At 37.7% G+C, this 26,275-nt stretch overlaps 1 protein-coding gene across 1 annotated transcript; it reads left to right on the plus strand.

The window, feature by feature from the left end:
• Nucleotides 1-1,070: 1,070 nt before the first annotated feature.
• Nucleotides 1,071-25,868, plus strand: HLTF (helicase-like transcription factor; the record flags this gene model as incomplete). The annotated part of the gene is made up of 21 exons (XM_010079165.1): nt 1,071-1,194; nt 1,772-1,938; nt 2,375-2,508; nt 3,482-3,579; nt 4,283-4,357; nt 4,566-4,757; nt 4,885-4,980; nt 5,996-6,044; nt 9,533-9,622; nt 9,830-9,927; nt 11,673-11,816; nt 12,584-12,722; nt 13,494-13,629; nt 13,922-14,101; nt 15,031-15,152; nt 16,430-16,608; nt 19,802-19,930; nt 21,354-21,466; nt 21,766-21,946; nt 24,918-24,998; nt 25,716-25,868. Coding segments are annotated over 21 exons (2,680 nt in total), but the record flags the coding sequence as incomplete, so codon positions are not given.
• Nucleotides 25,869-26,275: the final 407 nt, after the last annotated feature.

The following is a 26,275-nucleotide window of genomic DNA, read 5'->3' on the forward strand; positions in this document are numbered from 1 at the left end:
CTCAGCGGCTCGTTTTTCTGCCAGAGAAAGTGGAATGCCGGTCATACAGGAACTTCAGGTGTCATTGGCAAAAGAACCGGGAGTTCCCTGTGCCAAGCCTTGAATAACCAGTCTATGGCAACTGTTCTTAGTGTCAGTACCCTTGAATGAATCCAGCAGCACCGCAGGGTAGCTGCGGGATATTCCAAAGGTCACGGTCATTATGTGTCAGTTGACATTTGTGTTGAGATTTTATCGTTGTGTATTGATTAAAACAATTGTTAGTATGTGGATGTTACATGCACATTAACGCGTGGCCGGCTGTTTCCCTCTCTCGGAGTGCAGCGATGGGAGTCAGGAGGTGCATCCTGTCCCCAGCGGGAACCCGGCCGACGAAGTTTGTGTTGGAGATGTGGGTGTAATGACCCGCGCTGGCCTGGGGTAGCCAGTTGTCTCTGGAGTTTATTATAAGGTATTAATGATAGAAGTCAGTATGTGAAGGTAAGCTTAGTAAATATGTAGGGGACCGTTTTAGTATTTCACCTTCTGTGGTTATAGGCATAAACAGTTAATCCGCTACAAACGGGTTTTTTAACCTTTTTCTCGGATGAAAAAAATTGTTGTTAGGAAAATACATGGAAATGTTGTTGTGTCAGATATAATTAGAGATGTAACTAAATCTGGAGAATTCTTAATGTTGACAAAGATAATCCAAGGGAAGTTAGGGCAGAATGCACAAATGCCGTAGTTTAGTCAGTTGTCAGCTCTTTATTGTAATTGGCTTAAACAAATTTATTGGGGATTAAAAAAATCACAGACAAAGTTTTCTTCTAATAGAAAACTCTTTTTTAATGTTTCCAGGTAAACACTAACTGGACAAAGTTGTAAAACTGGGGTTTATAGGTAGCCTTATATAAAGGGGTAAAATAGAGTGCAAGGAAATAATAATGACATAATTATTGTCAAATACATTGTCAAATATTTCACACTTTGTCTTTCTGCAGAGATCCTGCAAGAGGATGCTCTCAGTATAAAACTTGCAGAGGAGAGAGAAACTATTCCGGTTTTTCCTCTTCTGACTTTTACTCTAGTCCTGCATTGGAAGACTTCCTCTCTGTAGGTGAGACTTCTGGAACAGAGGAGGATACAGACTCAGCTATATTATATGGAACTTTGCGAGGAAGTGTTGTTGGATTACGATACTATACGGGGATTGTAAGTGCATGATAAATTATAAAACAGAAGAGAAAGTTGTTGTTAGCTTCAGAAAAAATACTTCTAATTAAATTTCAAAAATTCCTTTTGACCAAGTATAATTTTAATAGATTTTTTCCCTAACTTGCTGTATTTAACATTCTTCACGGGAAGTACTTAATCTAAAACTTTCATTCCAAACTTAATTAAGGTAGCAAGCTTTCAAATCTGGTTTAGTTACCTAGTATCTCTGCTTATCCCCATGAGGCAAATGAAAGTGACTGAAAACAAGACATTAGATAGGTCTTTGAACTGTTTACATGGACAAAAAGGGATGTTTATTCCCTTACTAAATGTGTTAGCAGTTGAAGGTAGTTCTTACTCTCAGGAACACTTTTGAAATTGCTGACATCTGTCAGGTAGCTGTTCTGTAAAGCTTTCTGTATTTTGAATAAGTAGTAGGGTATTTGACTGACTGACCAGAATGCTGTACCAAATTAAGCCTCACGGTATTTAAGTAAATGTAGGTTAGATATTTCTGCAAATAGTTTGCAACTAAGTGAATGTGTCCTGGTATTTGTTTGTTTTGCTTTCTTAGGTTAATAACAATGAAATGGTTGCACTTCAGAGGGAGCCCAATAATCCTTATGATAAAAATGCAGTGAAAGTAAATAATGTGAATGGAGACCAGGTAGGCCATATAAAAAAAGAACTAGCGGCAGCGTTGGCTGGCATTATGGACAACAGACTGGCATTAGTTGAAGGGTAAGTGTGAAGATTATGCTTGCTTTTGGTTCCATGAAATGTTTTTTGTTGCTACATGAGCAAATTCTGACAACTATCTTTTGATGGAAATGACAGCTCTTGGTAGTATGATTGAAGCTTCATGTTTTCAGACTCATTATTCTTCTGTTGAACTGCTTGCGTACAGTTCATTCTTTCCCATATGTGATAAGATATAGAGACACTAGTGAGAGCAAATTCCTTAAAGATTGTTGCAGAACTCTTAAATTAACTGCATATGGTGGTTTGTTTAAAAGGTTTACACAGTATGAGTACTAACACCTATCTGGAACACTCTGTGTTTTGATGGAAATAAGCACTTTGGAGTACCTCTTGCTGAAGAAATAACAAGATTTATTATAAAAAATTAAAGCAATTAAAAGATTACTGCTCTGGGTTTTTTCCTGCTTTTTACCAGGGTTGTCCCTTATGGAGCAAAAAATACCTTTACCATGCCTGTACAAATGAGCTTTTGGGGAAGAGAAGAAAATAGGGACGCAGTGCTAGATCAGCTAAAAAGGCATGGATTTAAATTGGCTCCTCCTCCGAAAGGTAAGTCTTGAAGTTTTGGGGTTTTTTTCCTCTTTAAAATATTCAGATTGAATTTGCCACTGGTTGGAAGAAATGTTTAATGCCTTAGTCCTCATCATACTCTTGTCATTCACAAAATTATTTTTTTAAACTTAGTTGGGGAATAATGCAGAGCCCGCAGCTATTAATTTTAAACCTCATAGGAAGTATACTTCTGTATCCTACCTTTTATGTTACCTGCCAGCAACTGGAGATGCATTTGAGTGACCTCAGAAATATAAGTTCCTTAAAAATCCGTGATTCCCTGGAGTTCTGCAAACTTGAAAAAATAATTTTTAAGAGACAGGTTAGACAGGGTGAGAGTTTCAGGGACAATGCAACTTTTTTAGCAGAGTGCTAGGATGTGTATCCTGCTAGTGAGGTGTGAGCAAATAGAGATTAGATGTCTCTGAACAAATAAGTTTAGCAGACCTGATGCTTTGCAGAGCCAGCCTCGCACAAAAAGCACCTGTGCTCCTGGAACTAGCCTTTGTGGAAGAAGTGGCGGTCAGGAGTAAGGATGTGTGCAGAAATAAGCCCTTGGTGAGGCATAGATCTGTTCTACATATAGCAAAATTTCAGTTTTTATCTTATAGGTTCCGTTGCACATAGTTGACAGAAAAAAAAGTTTGGAGTAAAAAGCATTTTGCGTTCTCAGTCATCATACTCTTACCAAGTTAAATTTCGTGTAACACAATTTTTAAGAAACACGGTTGCCATCTCGAAGGATCCCAACCCATAGTTCATTGCATGTGAGTTATATGAAGCTTTGTGGAAAGCCTTTCTGGCCCGTTGAAAGTAAAGGATAAGTTGAGGCTAAAAGACAAGTGGTGAAAGATACTGTCCTACAGCCTGCAATCTGGTCAGCGTTGTTACTCGTGAGCCAGTGAAGGCTGAGATTGGGAAGTCATCATATCATTGTGTTTCAACATACTGTCTTTTTAATGGCAAGTAGGTTCAGAATGTGGTTTTGGATCAAAGTGGATTTCTGGGAGAGCTGGTCCGAGTTACAGCGCTCCAGTTCATGCTGCTGTGCAGTTGACAACTGAACAGGTTTGCATTTCATACTTCAACACCTGGAGGCTGGAATTTTAGCAGTGGGGCCCTTTAACTTTTTCATCAGTAAAGCAGTGCTTGTGAAGTAGAAGTCTGTCACTTTTTATTTTCTTTTCTGGAGCACAGATTTGCTTTGAAGTTATCTTGAACTTTTGATCTTTTTCATTTTTATGCTCTAAGCAGATGTTCTCGCTGTGGCAGCTTTGAGTCCCGTGTAGTTTTGGGAGGCTTTGGTAGTTCAACAGTTTTTTCACATTGTTGTGTATTTTCTCTATGCTAATACTTTGCCAGATAACAAGTATGTTAAATTCTCAAATGAAAATAAATTAGGACTTCTGGACTTTATCTTCAGATTTGGCCCAGGGTGATGCGTAAAGGGTTGAGTGGTGGTTTGGTTTTGGTTTTGCTTTTTATTTGCTCTTTCAAATTAGAGTGAAGTAGTTACTTTAGTGAGTGTTGTACAAGGATTTGAATACTTTTAGCCATTCCTTCTCAAGCTCTTGCTTGTGTTTGCATGTGTTTGTCTTGGAAAAACTGAACGTAATTTTTATATAGCTGAACCTCACAAATACATTCCAGCAAATCAGGTCTAAAGTGGTAGACCCATCTACACTGTAATTTAATAGAGTAATTGAATATTTAGTGAGGTTATTTTTAATTGCAGTAATTTTAATTGCCATTTTTATGTTCATTTATGCAGCTTAAAAGTGAATTTGACAAGTTGTTTGAGGATCTGAAGGAAGATGATAAAACTTGTGAAATGGAAGGAGCAGAGGTATTTCTTAAGCTAGAAACTGTTTTCTATAAAAATATAGATACTTAAACATCTAGATGCATATTTAGCTTTGTCTGGACACAGGAGGTGCTTGAATCAGAAAAAATTTTAGTAGAGACAAAGTACTTTATAAAAAAAAAATTATTCCAAAAATAGAATGTCATATTTAACATGCAAATAGAGTATAGTGTATCTTTTTAATTTGCAGGCTGTTGGCACACTCTTGCTTCCCCATCAGAAGCAGGCTTTAGCTTGGATGGTTTCACGTGAGAACAGTGATGATTTGCCACCATTTTGGGAAGAGAGAAGTAACTTCTATTACAATACACTTACAAATTTTGCAGAAAAGAAGAGACCTAAGAATGTTCATGGAGGAATACTGGCTGATGATATGGGACTGGTAATAATACTTACAAAGCTTGATTTTTTTTCTTTTTTAATACAGAACGTGTGCATGTTTCTTGGTTGGTTGGTCATTTGGTTTGTTTTAATCTGTGGAAAATACTACATTCTTTTCTGCTATGCAGGGTAAAACACTTACTACTATTGCATTGATTCTCACAAATTTTCAAGATGGGAAGCCTCTTCCTGTTGGAAGGATAAGAAGTGATAAGTTTTATGAGGTGAGATGAAACAAAAAGATTGTTTTGACAGACTTAATATAACAGATGTTAAGAAACCTGAGCCTCGTAAACTTCTGTATGGTGAACTTTGTATACATTTTGTAGAAAAAGTTATTCAAGTACATGAAATAAAGAGGAAGAATAGGGTAGGTTAGTTGAAGGTAGGTGGATTATGTTACTTCAGAGTGTGTAATTGAGTTGTAGACTGTCATCGTAGGAGTGTATGCTTAAGTGTACTCCAAGGAAGGGTTTATGAAGGCATAAACATTTTCAATGTTTTATAAATTCTTAAGTTTCTTATAAATTTCTCCTGTAGGCAAGTTGTGACTGCCCAAATAGAAGTGGTGTTTTTTCTTGGGGTGTGCATGCATAGTTCCTGTTTGGTTTGAAGAAGTGCGTGAAACAACCAAAACAGCAAGCAGAAGGTCTTGCTATAAAGTACATAAGTAAATAAATAAATCTCCATTTGTTTTTTTTGCCAAATGGTTGAAATGAAGAGAGGAGGGGAAACTTCAGTTAGTGATAACACCAATGTGCAAACTCTTCTCAGGCAGCGTAGTTCAAGTGCTTTTTGCTGTCATTATGATATGATTTTCAAAACCATGGAATAAACTACGTGCTAGGATTAGGTGATCTATGGTGCAATATTCCCCGACAGTATTAGGGCTGGGTGTTTTCTTTCGGTTTACCATACTTGTCTAAATTTAACAAAATAGTGCTTTGTATTTGACCTCATAATGTTAACTGGGAGATGTTATTAGTGTGTTTTCTTTCTAGGGAAGCTGTGTAGACTGAGTTTCTCTCCTCTGCCTCTCTGCAGTTTCATGTGAACTCTGTATGTGACTACTAAAAAAAAAATATGCTTTTTCAGCACCTTTACGTGACTGACTTGCCACTGAGCAAGTCTTTCATGTTTCAGAGCAATATTTAATCACTGGTCAGGCTAGTGTAATAATGTTATTGGCATTTTTTCCGGTTGATACGTTAAAGAGTAAAAGTTTCCATTTCTCGATAGGAATCGGGTACTAACAGCATGAACAACGTTGGACGCAGACTGTGTAAAGGTGACAGCAAGTTGTGAACAGTCCAGAAATGTTTGTGTGATAATTAATGTGATTGCCTGGGGTACTCTTAGCCTGTGGCCAGTGCTAGTCTTCACAAACTCTTGACAAACTGAATATCACAGAGGAGTACTTAAAACATACCTTTAGCATATGAGAAGATTAAGTGCCTTGTGAGAAAGTTGCACCCTGCCAGGAGAGTTACCACATCCAGGAAGTGGATTCTGGGTTCCTTTGGCTTTCCTTTTTCTTTCCTGGTAGATAAAACAGAAGCACTTAAGATCTGTTAGAATCTTGCTTGTTTAAACAGTAAACATTGGTAGTTAAACTGTAATTAGGTTCTGTTTTAAGTAACTTTTTTTTGAAATATTATTAAGTAATGAGCAAATGACAAGTATTTAGAAGGATTTTATCACACCTGTAGTTTTCAGGTTGTATTGGGAGAATTTATAGATGTATTTAAAAAATTCTACTTGCTGTTAGTATGTTCTGTAACTCATCGTGCTCTTGAAAATGACTGAAGAAATATATGGGTCTTGAAGTTTTCTTGGAGTAACTTTCCCTTGCTGTCCTACCCTGCAAGGAATTTTAATACAGATGGCCTAACTGATAGCACAAGAAAAGTGAAAGGGACTGATAGGGAGAGAACACATCAGTTTGGACTGCCTCTGGTGAAAGTAATTTTTGTTGATACTCTGGAAGGGAGAAAATGCAGACTTTCATGGGGGTCAGTATGACTGCCACCAGAAAATCAGAAGTTTGTTGGGCTTTTGTTTGTTGGTTTTTTTTCCCCCAGAGCATCAAGCATTTTAACAAGTTACTATTTACAGCAGTGAGGGGAGAGCCTGTTTCTACTATTATTTAATCTGAAAAAGTGATGATAATGACTTCCAAAGCCTTACAGGCCCCTGCCCCCATTTCTCATTCTGTTGTCCCATTTCTCATTCTGTTGTACGTTAAATTGATATCTGTTTCTTGAGTCTTTGAAGGTTTTGCCATCTTCAGGATCATATTAAACTTTTTTTAATATTAAAAAAAATCTTTACTGAAGTTTAAATCCGGGATTCGAGCATGAATTTACTTACCTGAGTTACAGCAAACTCTTTCTGCAAGCACTGTGGCTTTCAGTTTTGATATCAACTCTGTCCTAATGTGTTTTCTTTTTTGCATTTGCTTCTGGTATGCTATTATTGGCAGAGCACAAAGTTGATGTTTTGTTCACTATCTGATAGAAGACCTTAAAAAAAAAAAGACCAACAAAACAAAACAACCTCCCCTGCAGCCCCTCAAAAACCCCACACGCACATCTGTGATGTTACCACATTTTTTCTGTTAATGTTGCTGTTATTCATTTAGTTTTAGGCAATGTAGGAATCATTAACTAGTAAGGTTTCGCCTGTAAAAAAAACCTTTACTATTTAGCATTATTTAAAACTTCTTTACAGAACTTTAACCTTACTATTAACAGTACAATGCTTACACTTGGTTCCTTGTTTCTTGACATTTTTTTTTGGTTTTGACCACCTGCAAGCTCAGTGCACCTTTTATGACTTTGTAAATATCTAAGATTGTTTTAAGAGTAATTTTATTTTTCATTTGTGATTGCAGTATCAGTAGTACTTGTGCCATGCAGAACTAAGGTTGTTTTAAAGGACGTTTGTTCTTGTTCTTGATCAAGTTATGCTAAAGTTGGTTTGATAACCAAGCTGAAGACTATGTATGTTTTTCATGAATACCAATTTCTTCTGTATGAAGACTCTAGCAATGTGATGGAGCCTGATGTTTCTAACATAGAACACTGTGAAACTACTCCGTTGAAACACTCAAGTTCTCTTCCAAAAAGGTGTGTAATGGAATAATCTTTTTCTTTTTGTTGGTATGCTGTGTAGATTGTGAGTGAAAATAGAGTGGTACTTGGTTATGATTAGCCTTAGCCTAAAATGCGTTCCTGCTCTCTTCTCACCTTTTAGTATGCTGTACTTCTGCTTACATTTATCATGAGTGTCCTGTATCTGTGATGCACTTAAAAAAGCATTACCTCATTCAGTGTGGCTTGCAGGACTGCATGTTTGAATGTCTCCTGCAGTAGTAAATGTGTCTGACAACATCAGTGTCTGGCATCTAGAAAACTGTCTGTGAAATAATCTTTCTTCTAGTATTGACTGGGTTTTTAAAGTGGCTAAGAAATACTTTACAGGCATGCTTCTGACAGAGAGACAGCTTTGAGCGGATGAAGTTGTGAAGCCTGCTAATGTGTTTGAACCTTTGCACCACACTAGCCTCTTCTTGTGATTGATATGAACCTCAGTGGTAAACTGTACGAAGTTTTACGAGCATCATTCACCCTGCAGCTCTGTGTTCTGTGCTTTCCCTTTTTCTAACCCTTGCAAAGAGAAAATTTTCAAATTACAGTGGTATCTTATTTGCAGTATCAAGTTCAGTTGCTTTATGCTCTCGAGATTTAATGTGTAAATTCCAGCAGTAGTAGAGTCATGGGTGTTTTCTTTCTTTCTTTCTTTCTCTTTCTTAATGGTGATATTTTAGAAATAAAGCCAAGAAGCCCAGATATTCAGGAAGCAGTAACTTGGGAGAGTCTGAAGAATGGCTTCTGCAACAAACAGAAAGTAAGTTGCAAGGATTTTTTGTTGTTGTTGTTTACTGTAACACCTGGTGTCTTTCTTTCTGAAGCCAAACTGAATAGGATTTCTGATTAACTGTAAAAGGAATTAACTAAACTAATTGGTTGTTTTGGTTTTGTTTGTTTGTTTGCTTGGTGTTTTTTTTTTCTTTTATTCAACCAAGCAAAAAATTTAGAAGTTTAAAATTTTTAAAGTAGAAAATTTTAGAAACTGCTGAATGGGAAAGCAGTGTTTTAGTCCTTTGTAGTTTGTTTCCCTAGCTGAATGAGTTATGGTATAAAAAGCTACGAGCAGGGCCAAATGGATGGTGAAAAACAGAACTGGTAAGATTGTTAGAATTTTGCATAGGCTTGTTGTCAAGGCATTAGGGTTGGAAAAACAAATTCAAAAAATTAAGTCCGTCTCTTGTGGTAAATACCCGAAACATGATCATGAAGAGGCAAGAACACGTGTCACTTGTTGAACTAATTATGTTGCATGGAAGAAAAATGAAGGGCTACAGGTACTCTGGAGTAAGCAGTTAAGTTCAGGTTTGAAGTACTTGGAGTGAAACATGTGCTTCCTCTGAAGATTCATAACCTGCAATAGATGCATAAGCTACTATATTTCTGCACACAGGCCTGTCAGAGTTCAGGGGGGATCTAGATGATGCTGTTAGCTTTATGGTGTAGTTTTAGGTAGTCCTTCGAGGAGCAGGGAGTTGGACGTGATGATCCTTATGGGTCCCTTCCAACTCGAGATACTGTACATTATTTTATAGGTTAACAGGTTTGACTTTTATGAAGCATGTCATAAAAATAAATGCATACATATGCTCTGCATGTTGTGAAAAATCTGTTTGGCTTCTTGCAGACACTTACTGTGTTACCCAAGAAGATCCAGGCTTTGCATCTGTTCTTCTACCTTCATCTACTTGTTTAAAAGGACAAACCAAGAGAAAAGGTAATGAAGGGATAAACAGATAATACTAATTTCTGAGTGCTGTACATATTTGACTAAATAAATGAAGCTTATGTCTTTGTAAATTGCTTTGATGCTCTTCAAGTGAAGGAATTTAGAAAGGACTTAAGAGAACCATAAGTATCTTGAACTTCTACTTTGCTTTAAAGTGAACTGTTATGACACTAAATATAAATTCTGTTTTCTCAGGTGCCACTAGTGTTCAGCCACTTGAGAAGAAATATTCTGATGGAGGCCCCAGAGCAACACTGGTTGTATGTCCGCTATCTGTCTTAAGCAATTGGATGGTAAGTGCTCAGCTGTTTTAATGTCTAAATGTGAGATGTGTTGATTGTGGTGCAGTAGAAATAATACTCTCCCTCTAGTCTCTCGTGCTAGTACAAGGTCATGGTTTTCCTTTTTTATGAAACAGAGCTGCTTTCACAAGGAAGTTTTATTTGATAGAAGTTTAAAAACTGGAGCAGTATCCTAATGAGAGTGCAGTTCCATGAGTAGAGAGCTCACCACTATCAGGAAGAGCAAGCTCACTTTCCATTCTCTGATTTTGACTAAGCAGATTCACTTTGGCACTTCTGGAACTTCTGTGATTTAACTTCTTAAACCAGATGAGGAAGGTGGAGGAGACGGGTCCTTCCTGCATGCTCAGAATAACATATTACTGTACTTTATTGATGATGCATGTGACATTTCATTTCCTAGAGGTGTGCAGTGATGTGGTGATCCTGTTGGAGATTTGTAGGAGTAGGTCTGCTAAAGTGAACAGGCTGAAAGGCCCTTCTAGCTCTGTCTCTGCATTAATTAAATTTTTTTGTTTTCATGATATTTTGAATACAAATATTAAGGGGATAACATTAACTTTCAAGGTATGTTTTATTTCAAAATTTTTGCTGTCTGTGGTTAGAACATTAATAAGGAAAGAATGTAATCTTAGACTGTAGGTAAAACATTGAAATAATAAAATTGGGAAATATCAAATAGTGTAGGAAACTCTTTTTATCAATTCAAGACTAAGTATTTAAAAAGAAAACTTCTGAGTCTGGTGCTTCAAAAATCGAATTGTTGATTTTTATTGGTTGTTGAGATTACTGTATGATGAGTGCTTCACAGAGCAAATACAAGGAATATAAATGGTCTTCACTGGCAAGGGCTCTGGCCACACCGCCCAAGTTGCTGAAAGGGAAGATGGTAACTGGGAGAAGGAAGATCCACCCACCATAAGTGAAGATCAGGATCAAGACCTTCTAAAGAACCTGAAGGTGCACAAGTCCATGGGACCTGATGAGATTCGTCCATGGGACCTGATGAGATTCGTTCACGGGTCCTGAGGGAACTGTCAGATGAAGTTGCCAAGCCGTTAACCATCATATTTGAATGGTCATGGCAGTGTGGTGAAGTTTCCACTGACTGGAAAAGGGGAAACATAACCCCCATTTTCAAGAAGGGTAAAAAAGATGACCCAGGGAACTGCAGGCCAGCCAGTCTCAACTTGTGCCTGGAAAAATCGTGGAGGAGATCATCCTGAAGGCTTTACTAAGGCACATGGAAAATGAATGAGAGGTGACTAGTAACCAGTATGGCTTCACCAAGGGCAAATCATGCTTGACAAACTTGGTGGCCTTTTATGATGGAGTTATGGCATCAGTGGACAAAGGAAGAGCAACTGATGTCATCTGCCTGGACTTCTGCAAAGTGTTTGACACTGTCCCACACGACATCCTGGTGGCGAAATTGGAAAAATATGAATTTGATGGATGGACAAGAAGTGTGCGAGAAGTAGAGCTAGAGCTGTCAGAATGTGATACTGTGTCTATTACTAATGACTGAGGTGACTCCTCCTGGTTCCTCTTCTCACCTGGGTGGAGAGGTAAAAAAGAAACTGAAATTGAAATTGCTTTTGTTGTATAAGTGGATGTAGAATGTCGCTGAGCTAGAGGAAGTGGTTTTTAGTTAAGGCAACTTAAAAAAGTTTTGTTCTAACGATCAGGTAATAATACAGTATCTTTTGAATGACTTTTGACAACTTTTCTTTCAGGACCAGTTTGAACAACACATCCACCAAGATTTTCATGTAAATATTTATGTTTATCATGGTTCTGACCGTAGCAAAGACCCATCAGTTCTTTCAAAACAAGACATTGTACTGACGACATACAACATCTTAGCTACTGATTACGGAGTAAGTAGTGAGAAAAAGTGTTCTTTGACGATCCCTTACCATTCAAGACACACGGTATTTGGGCTAATGATGGCAGTGTGGTCGAGCGCTATTCTGGCAGGCAGTCAAAAAGGTTATATCTGCAGTTTTACTTCACATACTTTCTTACAGGTTTGCTGTGGTAACAAAGGGAGTTTTTTATTGATTGCTCCTGTAGAAATTATTTGCCTGCAATTATGGCAGTTTAAGGATAGAAAAGGATGACAAGTATTAAATCTTCCCAAATCTCAGTGGCATGAGGCTCCCATTTCTGCCTTCCTCTGTCAAATTCAAAGGCTATGGAGCATATAAAAACATAATTCCACAGTTGTTCTTGCACATGGGCTGCATGCAAGTAGCTCATTGCATGAGATGTATTTGTGAAGTGATGTTTTCGTAGAATTTCCAGCCATTTTAAAAGCCTGAAGATGACATCTTTAATATAAACTTTTAATTTGCTCCCTGATCCATTTTCCATATCTCTCTGTCTTTGAAGCCTTTCTTCTTTTCAGGGTTAGCTTACTTTTGCAGTAGCTCATTCCTCCTATTCAAGTATGAGAAGAGTGGTAACATTTTCCAGGAATCATTAAATCTAAAAGTTTTGCTCTTCTGTGCTGATAAGTAAACAAAATGCAAATAAATACTACCCATTGTTAATTGTGGAATTGTTATATTAATAGCTTGCTTAATCCAAACTGCAAAAAAGTATTTTAATTGGAGTCAAAGATTTTAAAAATCCCATGTTTCAGGTCAGAGATGACAGCCCTTTACACAAAGTCGAGTGGCTGAGAATTGTGTTGGATGAGGGGCATACTATACGAAATCCAAATGCTCAGCAAACTAAAGCTGTGTTAAATCTGGAGGGACACAGAAGATGGGTACTTACAGGTAAAATATTTGACACCAGAAGAAATGCAGTGCAAATCTTCTTAGTGTAACACTGTCTTGTGTTTCCCACTTGGTGTTTCCACTTTGTCTTTTTGTGGGAGATGGTTAATGTCCATCTGTGTCAGATTCAGTTGGAATGTTATTAAACTTGTCTTTGAACAGCAATTTAGGTGTGTGTTCTTTTGTTTGTTTTTTATTTTGTTTGCTTGGTTTTATGTGGTTTGTGGGGTTGGTTTTTGGTTTTTTTTTAGTTTCTATTCAGTTTGTGGACACAAATTTTAAAATAATTTTTGATACACAGGTTTGGTGGAAGAGCAGGTAAAGAGGGACCTACTTACGAACTGGCATGTTACGTCTGGTTAGAAGCTCACACACTTAGTACTTATCAGAACCTCAGTAGCTTTTTGAAATGTCATAGTCATGCTAGAAACTGGCAGGGACCATGCGAGCACGTGATCCTTAAATGTAATTTAAAGAAGATGATGATGTACCCTCTGCTGGTGAAGCTGAAATGGAAAGATTAACATCCAAGTCTTCCTAGCACTGAGAGCTGCAGTGTTCTCACTCTTAGATATTTATGTGTTTTGTAATACTTTAATTAAGAAAATAATATGTGTTATACTTAATGACATGTCAGCCTAGCTATGAGAGACCTTGTCCATGGTGTATGGTTTGGAGAAAGCACAAAACTTTCACTTCGACTGAAAAAATGTATTTTTTAGTTTCTTTGAGATTTTACAGTGGTTTATTGTTTGTTTATTTTCTGTTTAGGCACTCCTGTTCAGAACTCTGTAAAGGACTTGTGGTCTCTTATTTCCTTCTTAAAATTGAAACCTTTTACTGATCAAGAGTGGTGGCAGAGAACAATTCAACGTCCAGTCACAGTGGGAGCTCCAGGAGGACTTGGGTATGAAGTGTTCCCAAAGAGTTTGTGAATGAGTAGAACTGGCAGTGCTTGGGCAATGTGACAAATTAGTGTTTCATGTTTAAAATTGAAATGCATGTGTCATCAGTTCTTATTTCAATTTTTTTGTTCAAATTAATAAATATTAAATAATTCAAATTATTTAGAATTTCATGTTAATGAATTATATAGTACTGGGTTTGGATTTTGTACAGTGTATGTATTTATGCAATAAACTGGGAAAAAACCCCCAAAATCCAGATGGGTAATATATGGTCTATATATGCATTTTTAGGCGTTTACAGTCTCTGATTAGGAGTATTACCCTTAGAAGAACTAAAACAAGTAAAGTTAAAGGGAAACCCATTTTGGAGTTACCAGAACGTAAAGTACTTATTCAGCATGTGACGCTTACAGAGGAAGAGAGACAGATCTATCAGTCTGTGAAGCAGGAGGGCAAAGCTGCTATTAGCAGGTAAGTAGAAGGCTTTCTTAATCCTGAAGGTTCAAGTTGGATATCACAAACTTGTGTTTTGAAAGTTTGGATTATGTTAGCTCTAGGAGCCAAGTGTGTCAGTTTGTTTGCCGTAAGCTAATAATTGCAAATTAGCCTGGCATCTGTTTGGGTCTGAAGAGTGAGGTGGAGACTACTGCAGAACTATAGATTAGAAGTTCTGTCTTGCAAGAAACAGAAAGTGATACCAGATACGTAAAGAATGTTGACCTGTTGGAGCGGGTCCAGAGGAGCCACGGAGATGGTCCGAGGCTGGAGCAGCTCCCGTGCGCGGAGAGGCTGGGAGCGCAGCCTGGAGAAGAGAAGGCTCTGGGGAGACCTGATAGTGGCCTTCCGGTGCTGAAAGGGGGCTACAGGAGAGATGGGGAGGGACTTTTAAAAAGGGCATGCAGTGACAGGACGAGGGGGAATGGATTTAAATTGGAAGAGGGCAGATTTAGACTAGCTGTGAGGAAGAAATTCTTTACTGTGAGAGTGGTGAGGCAGTGGCCGAGGGTGCCCAGAGAAGCTGTGGATGCCCCATCCCTGGAGGGGTTCAAGGCCAGGCTGGATGAGGCTTTGGGCAACCTGGGCTAGTGGGAGGTGTCCCTGCCTATGGCAGGGGGTGGCACTGGGTGGTCTTTAAGGTCCTTTCCAGCCCTAGCCATTCTATGATTCTGTGATTCTATGAATGGCCTTAAAATTTTTGTCCCCATGTGTTAGCATTTCTTCTAGTAGGACATGCTACTGGTAGCATTTTGTACATTGTTTCAGAAGAGGATTTGAGAAAATATATTCAAAAAGGAAAGTGAAAAATCAGAACATCATTCTTACAGCTAAAGTTGTTCACCTGATGTCATCTGTTACTTCAGGCTGTCGCATTTCACACTAATGATAAAACTCTTGTTCAGATTTTTCAGTGAGGGGACTGTGCTGGCTCACTATGCTGACGTCCTTGGTGTCCTGCTCAGATTGAGGCAGCTTTGTTGTCATCCTCATCTTTGTATAAATACATCATCTAGTTTTCCAGCTGGTGAGTGAATGCTTTTCGTTCCTGTGTTTCTAAAAAGAGGCCTTGCACTTTGTATTCAATAACAGAAACACATTTGTGTGTTTTCCAAGCTTTCTAGCTTCAGCCTTCCTCCTTTCAGCTTGGATTATTGAACTTTTAGGTTTGTTACTCTTTTTTTTTTCATACTATAACGTGTTGACTCTGTTCAAGAAGTGGGTTCTCGAGCACATACTCAAATATGAATGAAAGCAATGAAGTATGAGTAGTTACAAAGGCTTAGAAGCAGGAGTTAATAAGCTTTGACAGCCCATACAGAAATGACCGAAGACGACCTCTGCAGAGCCAAACGCAAAAGGCTTGTTAAAAGGCGGTGATCTGTTGTTGTAATAATTTACAGAAGTGCTATTACAGCAAATATTTTTCTTTGCCCCAGGAGAGAAGATGTAGAGGAGCTTTGAGGAATGGCTTGTAGATTGAAAGCCATGTCAGCAGAACCATTGCCCCTTCAGCAGAATAGGAAGCTGTTACTTTGTTATGGATGTAAGGAAGGGTGAACACAGAGGACTGAAAGGAGAGTGAAATTTTATTTTTGACAAGACATAACTGTATTAGCTGCACAGTGTTAAAAATTATATGCATTTCTTTCAGAAGAAAGTATAGTCTGTTTGAAATACTCTAAATTTGAGAATTCTCAAATTCAGTATTTTTAAAAATCCTATTTTGAGATGCCATTGGTATAGGTGTGATTTTTCAGGAAACCCAAAGACCAATGAGATACGGTCAGAACGTTTTTTAGAAGGTTGTAATTTATCTTCCTGAAAAATACAGGATGGAAAAATGATGGGATAATTGTTCAATAATTATTTAGAAATTAATTAGTAACTAGTAAGTATGATTCGAATTTCTTTACTTAAAAAATAAAGCAATCTGAACTATAAATGTACATATAAGTAATGTCATCTCCGTAGTATTGTTACTACTTGAACAGCTGCCATTTGAAAACTGCTTGTTTTTAGGCATTGTGTCACATGCGTACTTATCACTGAGCATGCAGTCAAGGTTCTTTGAATTCGAGTCAGGATTTTTCCGATTAAGATTATTCTTAATGTGTTTTGAAATAGTAGGATAGAATTTACTGTAGCATTTGGTATCTTCTGTTTCTGTACATCGTAGGCTATATCCTCATTGTGTATAAGTTGTCCTAGTTGCATTTTGACCAATGGAAAGGTGTTGATTGTGCCAGCTTGGAGTGTTTCCTGGATGGATATCTGTTTTTAAGTATCTTTCTATCTTTGCAGATAATAAAACTCCTGAAGAACTGCGTGAGACATTAGTGAGTAAAATGAAGTTGGTTCTGAGCTCTGGTTCAGATGAAGAATGTGCAGTTTGCTTGGAATCCCTGACTCATCCTGTGATAACACGCTGTGCGCATGTGTTTTGTAAGCCGTGTATTTTTGAAGTCATCAGAAGTGAACAGGTTGGTTGTTCTGTGGTTACAGTTAATTGTAATAGCTATCCAAAAGCAATGAGCTGGTATCATCAGAAGGTCATCTAGCTATTGTTCTTTTAAATCATAAACGGTGAACAGTGTAAGCCTAGTTATCAGCTGGGTTATAAAAACTGTTAGCCTGAAGTCAACCTGTGGAGAAAGTAGCTGTTAAACTGAACAGTGTTAAGGTCATCAGTATTTTCAAAGACCTTTTCCCTAGTTCTAACCTTACTTTGTCCTTGGGGTAAAAGTGATGGCATCCAGTGGAACATCGTGCACCTCCATATGTCTGGATGCCTCTTCGCTGCTTGTATGTGGTGTGATGTATATGTTGTTGTGCTTAAAAGAGACCAAAGCCGTGTATTGGAAGTTGAACTAAAACCATGTCTATTCTCCTTACTTCAAGCTGACAACTGTCTGCAGTGAAATAGTTGTGTTGCTAGAGGGTCATCTTTACAGCCCTTCTCTGGACTTTCTCCAGAAGCAGCATGTGGATGAGCATCTTTTGATTGCTTCTTTGGAAAATACAGTATTTATTTTTCTTGTGCGCTTCTATGCTGTACTCTTCTTTCTTGTTTGCCCTTTCCTTTCTAGGGCAATCTAATAGTGTAGTAGCCTCACCATCTGTATCCGATGCTGCTGTACTTCCTCTCTGGAATTGTTCTGCCTCCTGCTCAGCCACCGTAGTGCTGCAAGTGCCCAGCTAAACCTAGGTGGTGTTCTTTGTAGGAGGCAGCAGGGGACAAATTAGTCCCTGCTTGTGCATGACCAGTCAGCCTAACAAGACAAAGGTAGGAAGTGTTGTCTGTCTGGTACGTAGGTTGGCTTTGTTCCATTGCCAGACATGCAAGGTTCTGATGCAGATACTCCAGTCGAGAGTTTCTGAGAATTTTGAGGGAAACTAGTGATGTGAAATTATTCTCTAAGGAAAGAGCACTTGCAGAGGCCTTTTTCCAGTGCTGAGGTTCTTGATGTGTCTGTAGCAGAGTTCGTGCCCCTGCTAGGCTTGCAGAGAAATAAATCTGATTACAACATGATGGAACCTGTGTTACTTGACTGTAGCGTCAAGTTATTCACTATGCTTTGCCTAGAAAGGACCTTGGAATCTGCAGAACTAGGGCCTTTGTCCCATCCCACATTGTTCCCTAGATTGCTTGCATAGTAGTGAGGTCTGAACAGAGGTGGCTCTGCCCTTTTGAAGTTGAACTATTGTGATTTTGTAGCGAATGAGTAAGCCTTTCTTATGTTCAGACTGATTTCAGATTTAAATCAATTCCCAAGGATGTTTTTGCAGCTTCCAGCCAAAGCACTGACAGACATCTAAATTCAAAGTCAGAGAATTCGCTGTTTCCACGTGACAGGGGTTTGTCCTAGTGCTGCACAGTTAGGTTGTTCCTGTGGCCTGGATGACTACAGTGCAACTCTCTCCTAAATAGCTTGGGAAAGTACTTTACTTACCACTGTAAAAACAAAGAAGACCAACAGACACGTACCCCTTCCCCCAAAACAACTTGGATTCAGACAGGATTCTTCCAGGCAAGATGCCTGTGGGTGCCATTATTAATACAAACGAGAGCATTAAGCTATCAGTGAGGAATGGGATGTGAAGCTGCCAACAGAGAACTGCTGAGTGAAAAGTTGGGCCTTTCATTGTAATACAAACTTGGAGACCATTTTATCTCTCTAATGGTAACCTAAAAGTATTTACTGAAATTGGAAAAACTTTTTAGTAGTTAACAGCTTGAGAGTGAACGCCTTCTTCATTTCAGTCTTTCATTGAGGCTAGCGTCAGAGTTGTGCAAGGAAGTAAAGATCCTATGTAGAAGTCCCAATAAAGCTATAAAATCTCCACAGTAATCTAATGTCTTCGTGTATTAACTGCATTCTTGTAAAAGCTTGCCAGATATGTATTAAAACATTCTTTTTTTTTTTCTTCTAGTTGTTGATCACTAGATACTTTTTTTCACTTTCATATGCAAGTCTTCCATATCTGTGTTGGCATTATTCAGCTGTGTTTTGGGTTTTCTGTTGATTTTTAATTACATTGCTAAATTGGAGAAGGGATACAGAAAGATGTGAGCCTTTTATTTAAAAAAAAAAGTCATTAGGAGAACTGTTGGGATTTTTTTTTCCAGAAAACTTTTTCAGATTTCATAGAATTCATGTATTTTGTCTCATCATTGGAGGATTTTTGGATTGTTGGCAGATCAGGAATTGTTCACTCGTAACTATGTTTTGGACACTGTTATCTCAGATTCCTTTGTGTTAGGATTCTCTGTCTTGAAAGGGTATTTTTATTGCTGCAATAAATGGAGGTATGCAGATGATGACTGCCAGCCTCTTTAATTGGTTAGAGGTTTGTTCCAGATCAGCATCCCCAGTCTTGGTTTGCAGCCTGTCTAAAGCTGCCTTGGTTCTGTGGCCAGATCGCCATATAAACCCAGTTAGCTAATTTTAAAGGTTTGCTCTGATAGGCAAAGGTTTTCCATGCCTGTCATTTTTGCTTCACAAAGTTGTGTATTTGTATAGTGCACATTGTCTTTTGTTAGATTTTGTGAGTAGTCCTATGAAAGTGCTATTGTATAAATTCAAAACTTTTCCTTATCTAGAGTATGCTTCAGAGAAAAAAGCTTTTGGTGTTAAATTATACCTTGTTTCTCATGTCTGTTGGGGAAAAAGAGAAGATACCCTGTGTCTGGCCCTGACAAAGCATATTTCATCAGCCTGCTATTATTTCTGTGCAGGCTTTGAAGAAAAAGGGTAAAAGGTCATTCTTTGTTTGTAACTAAGAAAGATCTCGTCTTTGAAAGAGTTTATTTTTGTGATATTTTTAAATAGTCTTCTCCTGACAGCCCAAGTATTTGCTTGCTTTTAAATACTGAGCTGCTTATTTCAAGCATAAATATTCTCAGAAAGAAGAGCTTTTAAGGAAGGCTGAGTGTTTTTAAAACGTGTCACGTTTATGCCACCCTAATGTTCTCACAAATGAAGTGTTTTGATTGTTGTGTCAGAAATGACAAAGCAGTGAGTTACAAGAATGAATGTACTCCTTCGGGATTTTTTGTATGAACACCAATATAATAATTCCACAAAAGGAGCTTTGTAAAGGTGATCTTTGGTATTCACTATGTACAATTTGATTTAATACGTTTTTTCTAATGTTATTTGGGCTTTTTCATAGCCAAATGCCAGATGCCCTCTCTGTAGGAATGAGCTTCGAGTAGAGCACTTGGTGGACAGTCCCCTAGAAGAGAAAATAGACTCCAGTAATGGAAAGACGTCTCATCAGGAGTGGATATCCAGTTCAAAGGTACATTCCATTGTGTTTTACTTGGCTGTCATTATGGTTTTGCAGAGCACTCCTCTAGTATTTTTACATATGTTGAACATACTTTACATATGCATAACATACTTTAAAGTATTATTTAAAAGTCTGTCTAGCCTGTACAGGAGAAAATGCATGATAAAACTCTCATCACAAATAAATTTTGCAGCAGGGAAACCAGACAAAAGGAGCACCAGTTGTAATTAGATGCTGGTCATTGTGCAGTACATAGATGTGTATTAATTAAATACAACTTTCAGTAAAAGAGCTGTTGCTTTGCCTTTTGTTTCTGATTCTGAAGATAGAGTAGTTCTATAACCACCAAAACTATTCAGCTCTTACTTCTGGAAACTAAAAATCTAAATAAATCCTTCTTTCTTAAAACTTGTCTAAAGAACATATATTCTGCTTTAGAGGGGAAAACTAAATGGGCATCATATATTTAATATAACACTTGTCAGATAAAACAGTGAGATATTTTTATTTTAGTTTGCAGACCTGTTTCTCAAGGTCTGCCGCAATGTTTTTTGTCTCACTTTCATTGGGCATTTGCTGCCAGAAATTAAATCTTCCTGCTTGCACTTTGACCTTTTTGAGATTGCTTTTCTGAAACGTTACATTTTTAATTTTAATTTGTAATTAAATTATTGTTCTTTCAAAAGTTGGTTATAAATTTATTCCCTAAAAATCTTTCTGTGGAGACCTAAGAACTAGTTTAGGACATTTTGCTCTAGAATAAGTTAAGATTTTTTAAAAAATTTTTTTTTAATCCCTTTTTTACCTGGTGCAGTGACTTGCACTTTGTAGTTAGTGGTTCTTTACCTCATCATAGCTAAACCTTACAAGGGAAAACTGGCAATGTTCTTCTTCCTCAGATCCAGTTCATTGCACCTTTGGTTCTCGCGTTGGTCCCAAGAGTGCTTCTGGTACTTCTTATCCTCAGTTACACCCAGCCAAGGGTCTTGCATAGCTTATCTGCCTGAATATTCCTGGGGGAGCCTTTCTCGGTTCTTGAATACTGCTACAGTAGAGCGCTTGCCCTGTGGCTGTCCCTTGCTTAAGCCTTGCTTTTCGGAGTTCTCTGTTGCTTTTTTCCGTATGCCCTGGAGGCAGGGGACTTGCTGACTCCTAACAGTGGGAAGTATGTCTGGAGAAGGGGTTTGAGAATCCTCTTCCCCAAAGCCCCATCAGTCACCCTGTAGTTTGGGACCATTAAAAGTGCTCAACCCTTAGTTTCCTTTGGAAACTAAAAGAAACCCTACCCACAGAATTTAAGATTAGCTTGTTTAAAAGGTATTACTTACTGGACAGTGATTTCTCAGCTGATGTGAACTTTATGGAAGCACCTGTAGGAGTAGAATCTAACCACAAGTCAGAATAAACTGTGTAAATCTTCATTCAATTTCAGATAAATGCTCTCATGCATGCTTTGATAGAACTACGGAGGGATAATCCAACTTCTAAATGTCTGGTTGTTTCTCAGTTCACAAGTTTCCTCTCACTGATAGAAAATCCCTTGAAGTAAGTAGAATTACTGTCATTTTTAATAAACACATGCTTTTACGGTGTTTTAGAAAGATCTCTCAAAGAATATAGTGTCCTTTCGACTTTTAGAACTTCAGAAGAGGAACAAATTACTTAAACACTTTGTTTAGCAGAATAAAGCCATAAATTTCATTCTAGTTATTTTTAACATACCACCTGTGAAATGCAGAATTTTAAATATGCCTTTCAAAGAGGAGGTCAGGATTTTAATATATTTATTTCCTGTTCTCACAGAAAAGGGATTGTTAAATTGAACATGTTTACTTTCTCTTCAGAGAATCAGGGTTTGTCTTTACTCGTTTGGATGGGTCAATGGCACAGAAGAAAAGAGTAGAAGCAATTCAGTGTTTCCAAAGCAGCCAAGCAGGATCCCCAACTGTAATGCTTTTGTCTCTGAAAGCTGGTGGAGTTGGATTAAATCTGACAGCAGCTTCCCGAGTGTTTTTAATGGATCCTGTGAGTAATGGGTTTTTCATAATGATGTGGCTTAAGCTCGGTGAAGCTCCTTTGGTGTTTTCTTAAGAGGTAGGAGAGCCCCTCTGAGAATGAACAACACTGATGAGTATCTGTTAAAGGGCAAATAGGGCCTTTCTTCATTTGTTTCCCTGCCATGTTTCTGTTTTAACACAATATTTTTGTGCTGTCCATTTATTTACTGTGAATGGAATGAATGCTAGTAGTACTGTCAACATAAGTGTTGTGACACTTTATAGTGTAGCATTTGATATCAGTTCCTTCTTTATTTCTTTCTGATACTTTTGAATGTAGTTTTCTCTTTGTTCTATTTCACAACTTCAAAAGCCATGAAGTGGAATGTCAGAAACAGTGTAATTTTTTTCTGTGTTATAATGCAGGGCTCCTCTCCTCTAGTCTCTTCTGTTATTTTTGTGAATTTATTTATAAGTAAAGACATTAGTCTAAGGTTACTTTTTGTGGTTGCAGGAGACTGAGAAAGATGGCAGTATATAAATTCAGGAAGTTTTTTCCTTTCATTAAAGCACTCAGGAATGCAAAATTATTTGTAAGGAATAAAAATGTAAATTACATTTATTGATAGCAAAATGGTAGTCTTAACAGAATTGATTCATGTCTTGTGTCATTGTACAAAACAGAGGTTTTTCTGTTCAGTTCTTCCCTTCCCCACTACTCTGTGTCCTAGTGTTTTGGCAGTTGGAAACTGAGACAAATTCTGCAGTTTGTGCACTTGAAAACAAAACCAAAGTAAATGAAAATAATAGTGTAGCTTTTGTTGAGCATCTGGTAACACCAATAGTAAATAAAAAATACTAGCTTGGACATCAGGTTAGTGATAATAACAGCATGAAGACAAAAGCTATTTACTTAATAAATTGACAGAATTAAATATGAGTGAGAGTATGGAGAAGTTGCAGTGGAAAAAGGGTTTTCATTAATTGCAGTGCATCTTCCCAAGTACTGTTTCTTTGTGTGGCTTTGAATAGTTCAGTTGGAAGGGACCTACACCACCATCTAGTCCAACTGCCCCCTCCCCCCCGCCCCTGCTTTTTAAAAAAAAAACCAAACAACTCTCTGAATAAGAAAGCTTGTGGAAAGTCCAAGAGAATTTTCATTTTCTGTGAAGATAATTAATGAGGTATAATGCAGACACTATCCTGCAGCAGGAAGCTGTTGTAAGAAAATAAGCTAAGCATTGTTAGCACTGAGTCATCCACAGTGTACGGTTATACCTCACAAACTAGAGCCAGATATAACTGCAGCCTTTGTACACTGCTGAACAACTTCTCATCCTGCCGGCCACCACCCTGTCACCATCCCACGCGGCAGGGGTTGACTGCCTGTATTGATGAAGGGGCAGTGGCACCACAGATCCTTTCTGATCTCACTTTTGAATGTTCATTGCCGAATGAGATTCGATCGTGCATTAGCATTCCTTGAAGGGAATTAGCAGCAGTTAATAGGATTTAAGAAGTAGACCACCTCTGGGCCCAGTGGAGTAACCACTTTTTCTACTCAAATCCTATGGATTTGTTGTAGAACTGTAGCGTAGAGGTGTGCATTCTTTCTCTGAGAGGTGTTATCCCGCAGTGCAAGGCAGGAACGTTTATCCAACCACAGACTCCTTTCTTCCCCTCCCTTTTTTCTTTTTTAATTATTATTTGTTTGTTTAAGTACAATCATATCTGCTGAATTCTCACCTTTAGGAAGAAATGTGAGCCTTTAATGTGAGAGTATCACAAGTATACGGATGTTTCTCTGAGGCTCAAGTTTCTTCATCTTTTCCCACGTAAAATATAGTATCCGTTGTACGGGATATCGCAGAAGGACAGAGGTATTGCAGTGCAGTTTTCCTTTGCTGTACTGCTGAGAGAAGAGTGAGGGCAGTGCACTTTGGTCCACCTTGTCTACAGCAAAGATAGAATAGAACATGCTTGTGCACGTTTGGGCTAGGTCTTTCCTCAAGACATCACCTTGTTTGTACAGTCAGGTTGGTATTGGAATGGTTTGCCAGGCATAGCTTGCCAGGCATGTTCCTCTTGCAGTGACAGATATGTCATTTGTTGAACTTCTGCTCACTACCTTAGATTCGAGAAACAAGAGCTGTTTGGCTTTTATCTTGCAGCCTGATGTCTTAAGTGTGTTTAGGCATCAGAGGTTCTTAGCACAAAAATTTCATTTTAGATTCTAGCCTAGTGCTGTTTTTCCCCCCCTTCTTTAGAAAGGAGTCATTAAGAGTTTGCAGATAACTTTCAGTACGTGAGTGACGTGGTAAGGTGAGCCCATTGCATGAGACTTGCTTATCACAGAGAGAATGGTATTAAACTTTAGGTAGATTTAAATATTGATTCTGTGAGAACTAGTAATACTATGCCTTTAGATAGAAAAAAGATGCTGCAAAAATGCAGAGCACAAACTTTGCATTTCACAAATTCTTACATTTAGTGTTACATCCTAAGCATAAGTAGGAACAGTTAAACTACCATTTGTATTCAGCAAGTTTCGTGTTTTTCCCTAACTTGGTGATTACTGCATACACTAATGGAAGTGTACGTGGGCTTTCTTAACAGTCAGGGGACTTTGTCAGCTGACAAATAACTGCCTGTGTTCAGCTGGTTTAGATTTTGCTATCAGGAAGAGGGTAGTGAGGTAGTTAATGTATGCACTGTTTAATTCTAAAATAAAATTATCACGAGATTGTTTTGATGTCTCCTGCACTCCTGACAAACAGTTTTTAAAGAATTTACCTGAAGTTCCTGCTCGTTATAAATACATAACCAGAAGTTCTCAAAGCTTTCTTTATAGTGGGATACGTAAGGGGTGAGACATTAGGAGTAATTAATCTGCAAGCAATATTTGTCCAAGAGCTGATGGTACGATAACTTCTTTGTGTGCATCTTACTACGTGTTTTGGAGGCAGGTTATTTAACTCGTTTGTTGGTGCTACTCCTAGGCTTGGAATCCTGCTGCAGAAGACCAGTGTTTCGACAGGTGTCACAGGCTGGGTCAGAAGTGTGATGTTGTTATTACTAAGGTGAGTTGAGAGATGGTCTGTTTGAACAGTTTTCTGGTTATGAATAAATAAATTATTTTCCAAAAAGATGGACAGTATTTTAAAAGAATTGTGGCAACATATGTCTCACCAGTAAACTTAAATTGTGATTTTTTGAAATATGTGCTTTTGATTGTAAGATTTTTATTAAATGTAACTTATTTCCTGTGAAATTATAATGTCAGAAATTAGATGTCCCTGTTGAGCTGTTTGGAGTGACTAAGACAGGGTAGTATTGCTGTTGCCTAGCCTGGCTATTACAGTTTATTGTCTTGAAGGTACGTAGAATGCTTTTGCTTCCTCACAGCACCTTGTTTAGCTGTGGAGGAGCAGCTGGTCTGTCTCATTAACACCCAGTCCCAAAAATATTACTTGAGAAATCGAAGACACATTCTCTTCTATAAGTAGCAAAGAAGAGAGAGAGATTTTTCCAATATATATGTTATTTTTAAAGGGCAAAAAACCTAAAATGCCAAAGCTTTGCCTCCAGCTGCTTTATAGCCCTTCCCTCTTGTGTTTTCTTTACAAAGTAATAACTAAATACTGTACCTGTGCTTTAGGGTTCTCAGCTTTTTAACTTTTTTTGTCCAATGTACCTACATTTCTCATCCTAAACTTTTAATTGAAAAAAAAAACCAAAACCAAACAAAAAAACCCCTTAATTTCAGTGGGGCTTTTTTTTTTTTTTTTGTATTTCAGTTCATTGTGAAGGATTCAGTGGAAGAAAATATGCTGAAAATTCAGAACAAGAAGAGGCAACTTGCAGCAGGAGCCTTTGCTACCAAAAAGCCTTCAGCAAGTGATGTAAAACAAACCAAAATTAATGAAATTAAGGCTCTTATTGATTTATAGCTTGAAACTGTGTTATTTTGAGTAAATAATGTGTTTAATATTTTAGTTAATATTGCTCTTCAAGTTATATGTCTCATTTTAGTTTTGCTGTCTTTGTGGTCAAAACATAAACGCTTCAAATTAATTATAAAAACTACTTTGCTCCTAAATGTTAATTTATAAACACAAACTTCTTTTGCAGTCCTGAAATTTTTCCAGCCTTAATTTCTTTGAAATGTTGCTTATTATTTACAACGCTTAAGAATACATAAAAATCCCTCGAAACATAAGTACATCTTCATGCATTCTAATTTGCAAGAATTTAATCTCTTTTTAGAGGTGAAAAGGTAACAAAAGGTAAATAATGTCTGTTTTGTCCTTCAGACAAAACCTTTAAGAAGTTAATTAGCTTAATCTTTCAATGTTTC

Source organism: Pterocles gutturalis, unplaced genomic scaffold (assembly GCF_000699245.1).
Source record: "Pterocles gutturalis isolate BGI_N339 unplaced genomic scaffold, ASM69924v1 scaffold36078, whole genome shotgun sequence".
Taxonomy (NCBI): Eukaryota; Metazoa; Chordata; class Aves; order Pterocliformes; family Pteroclidae; genus Pterocles; species Pterocles gutturalis.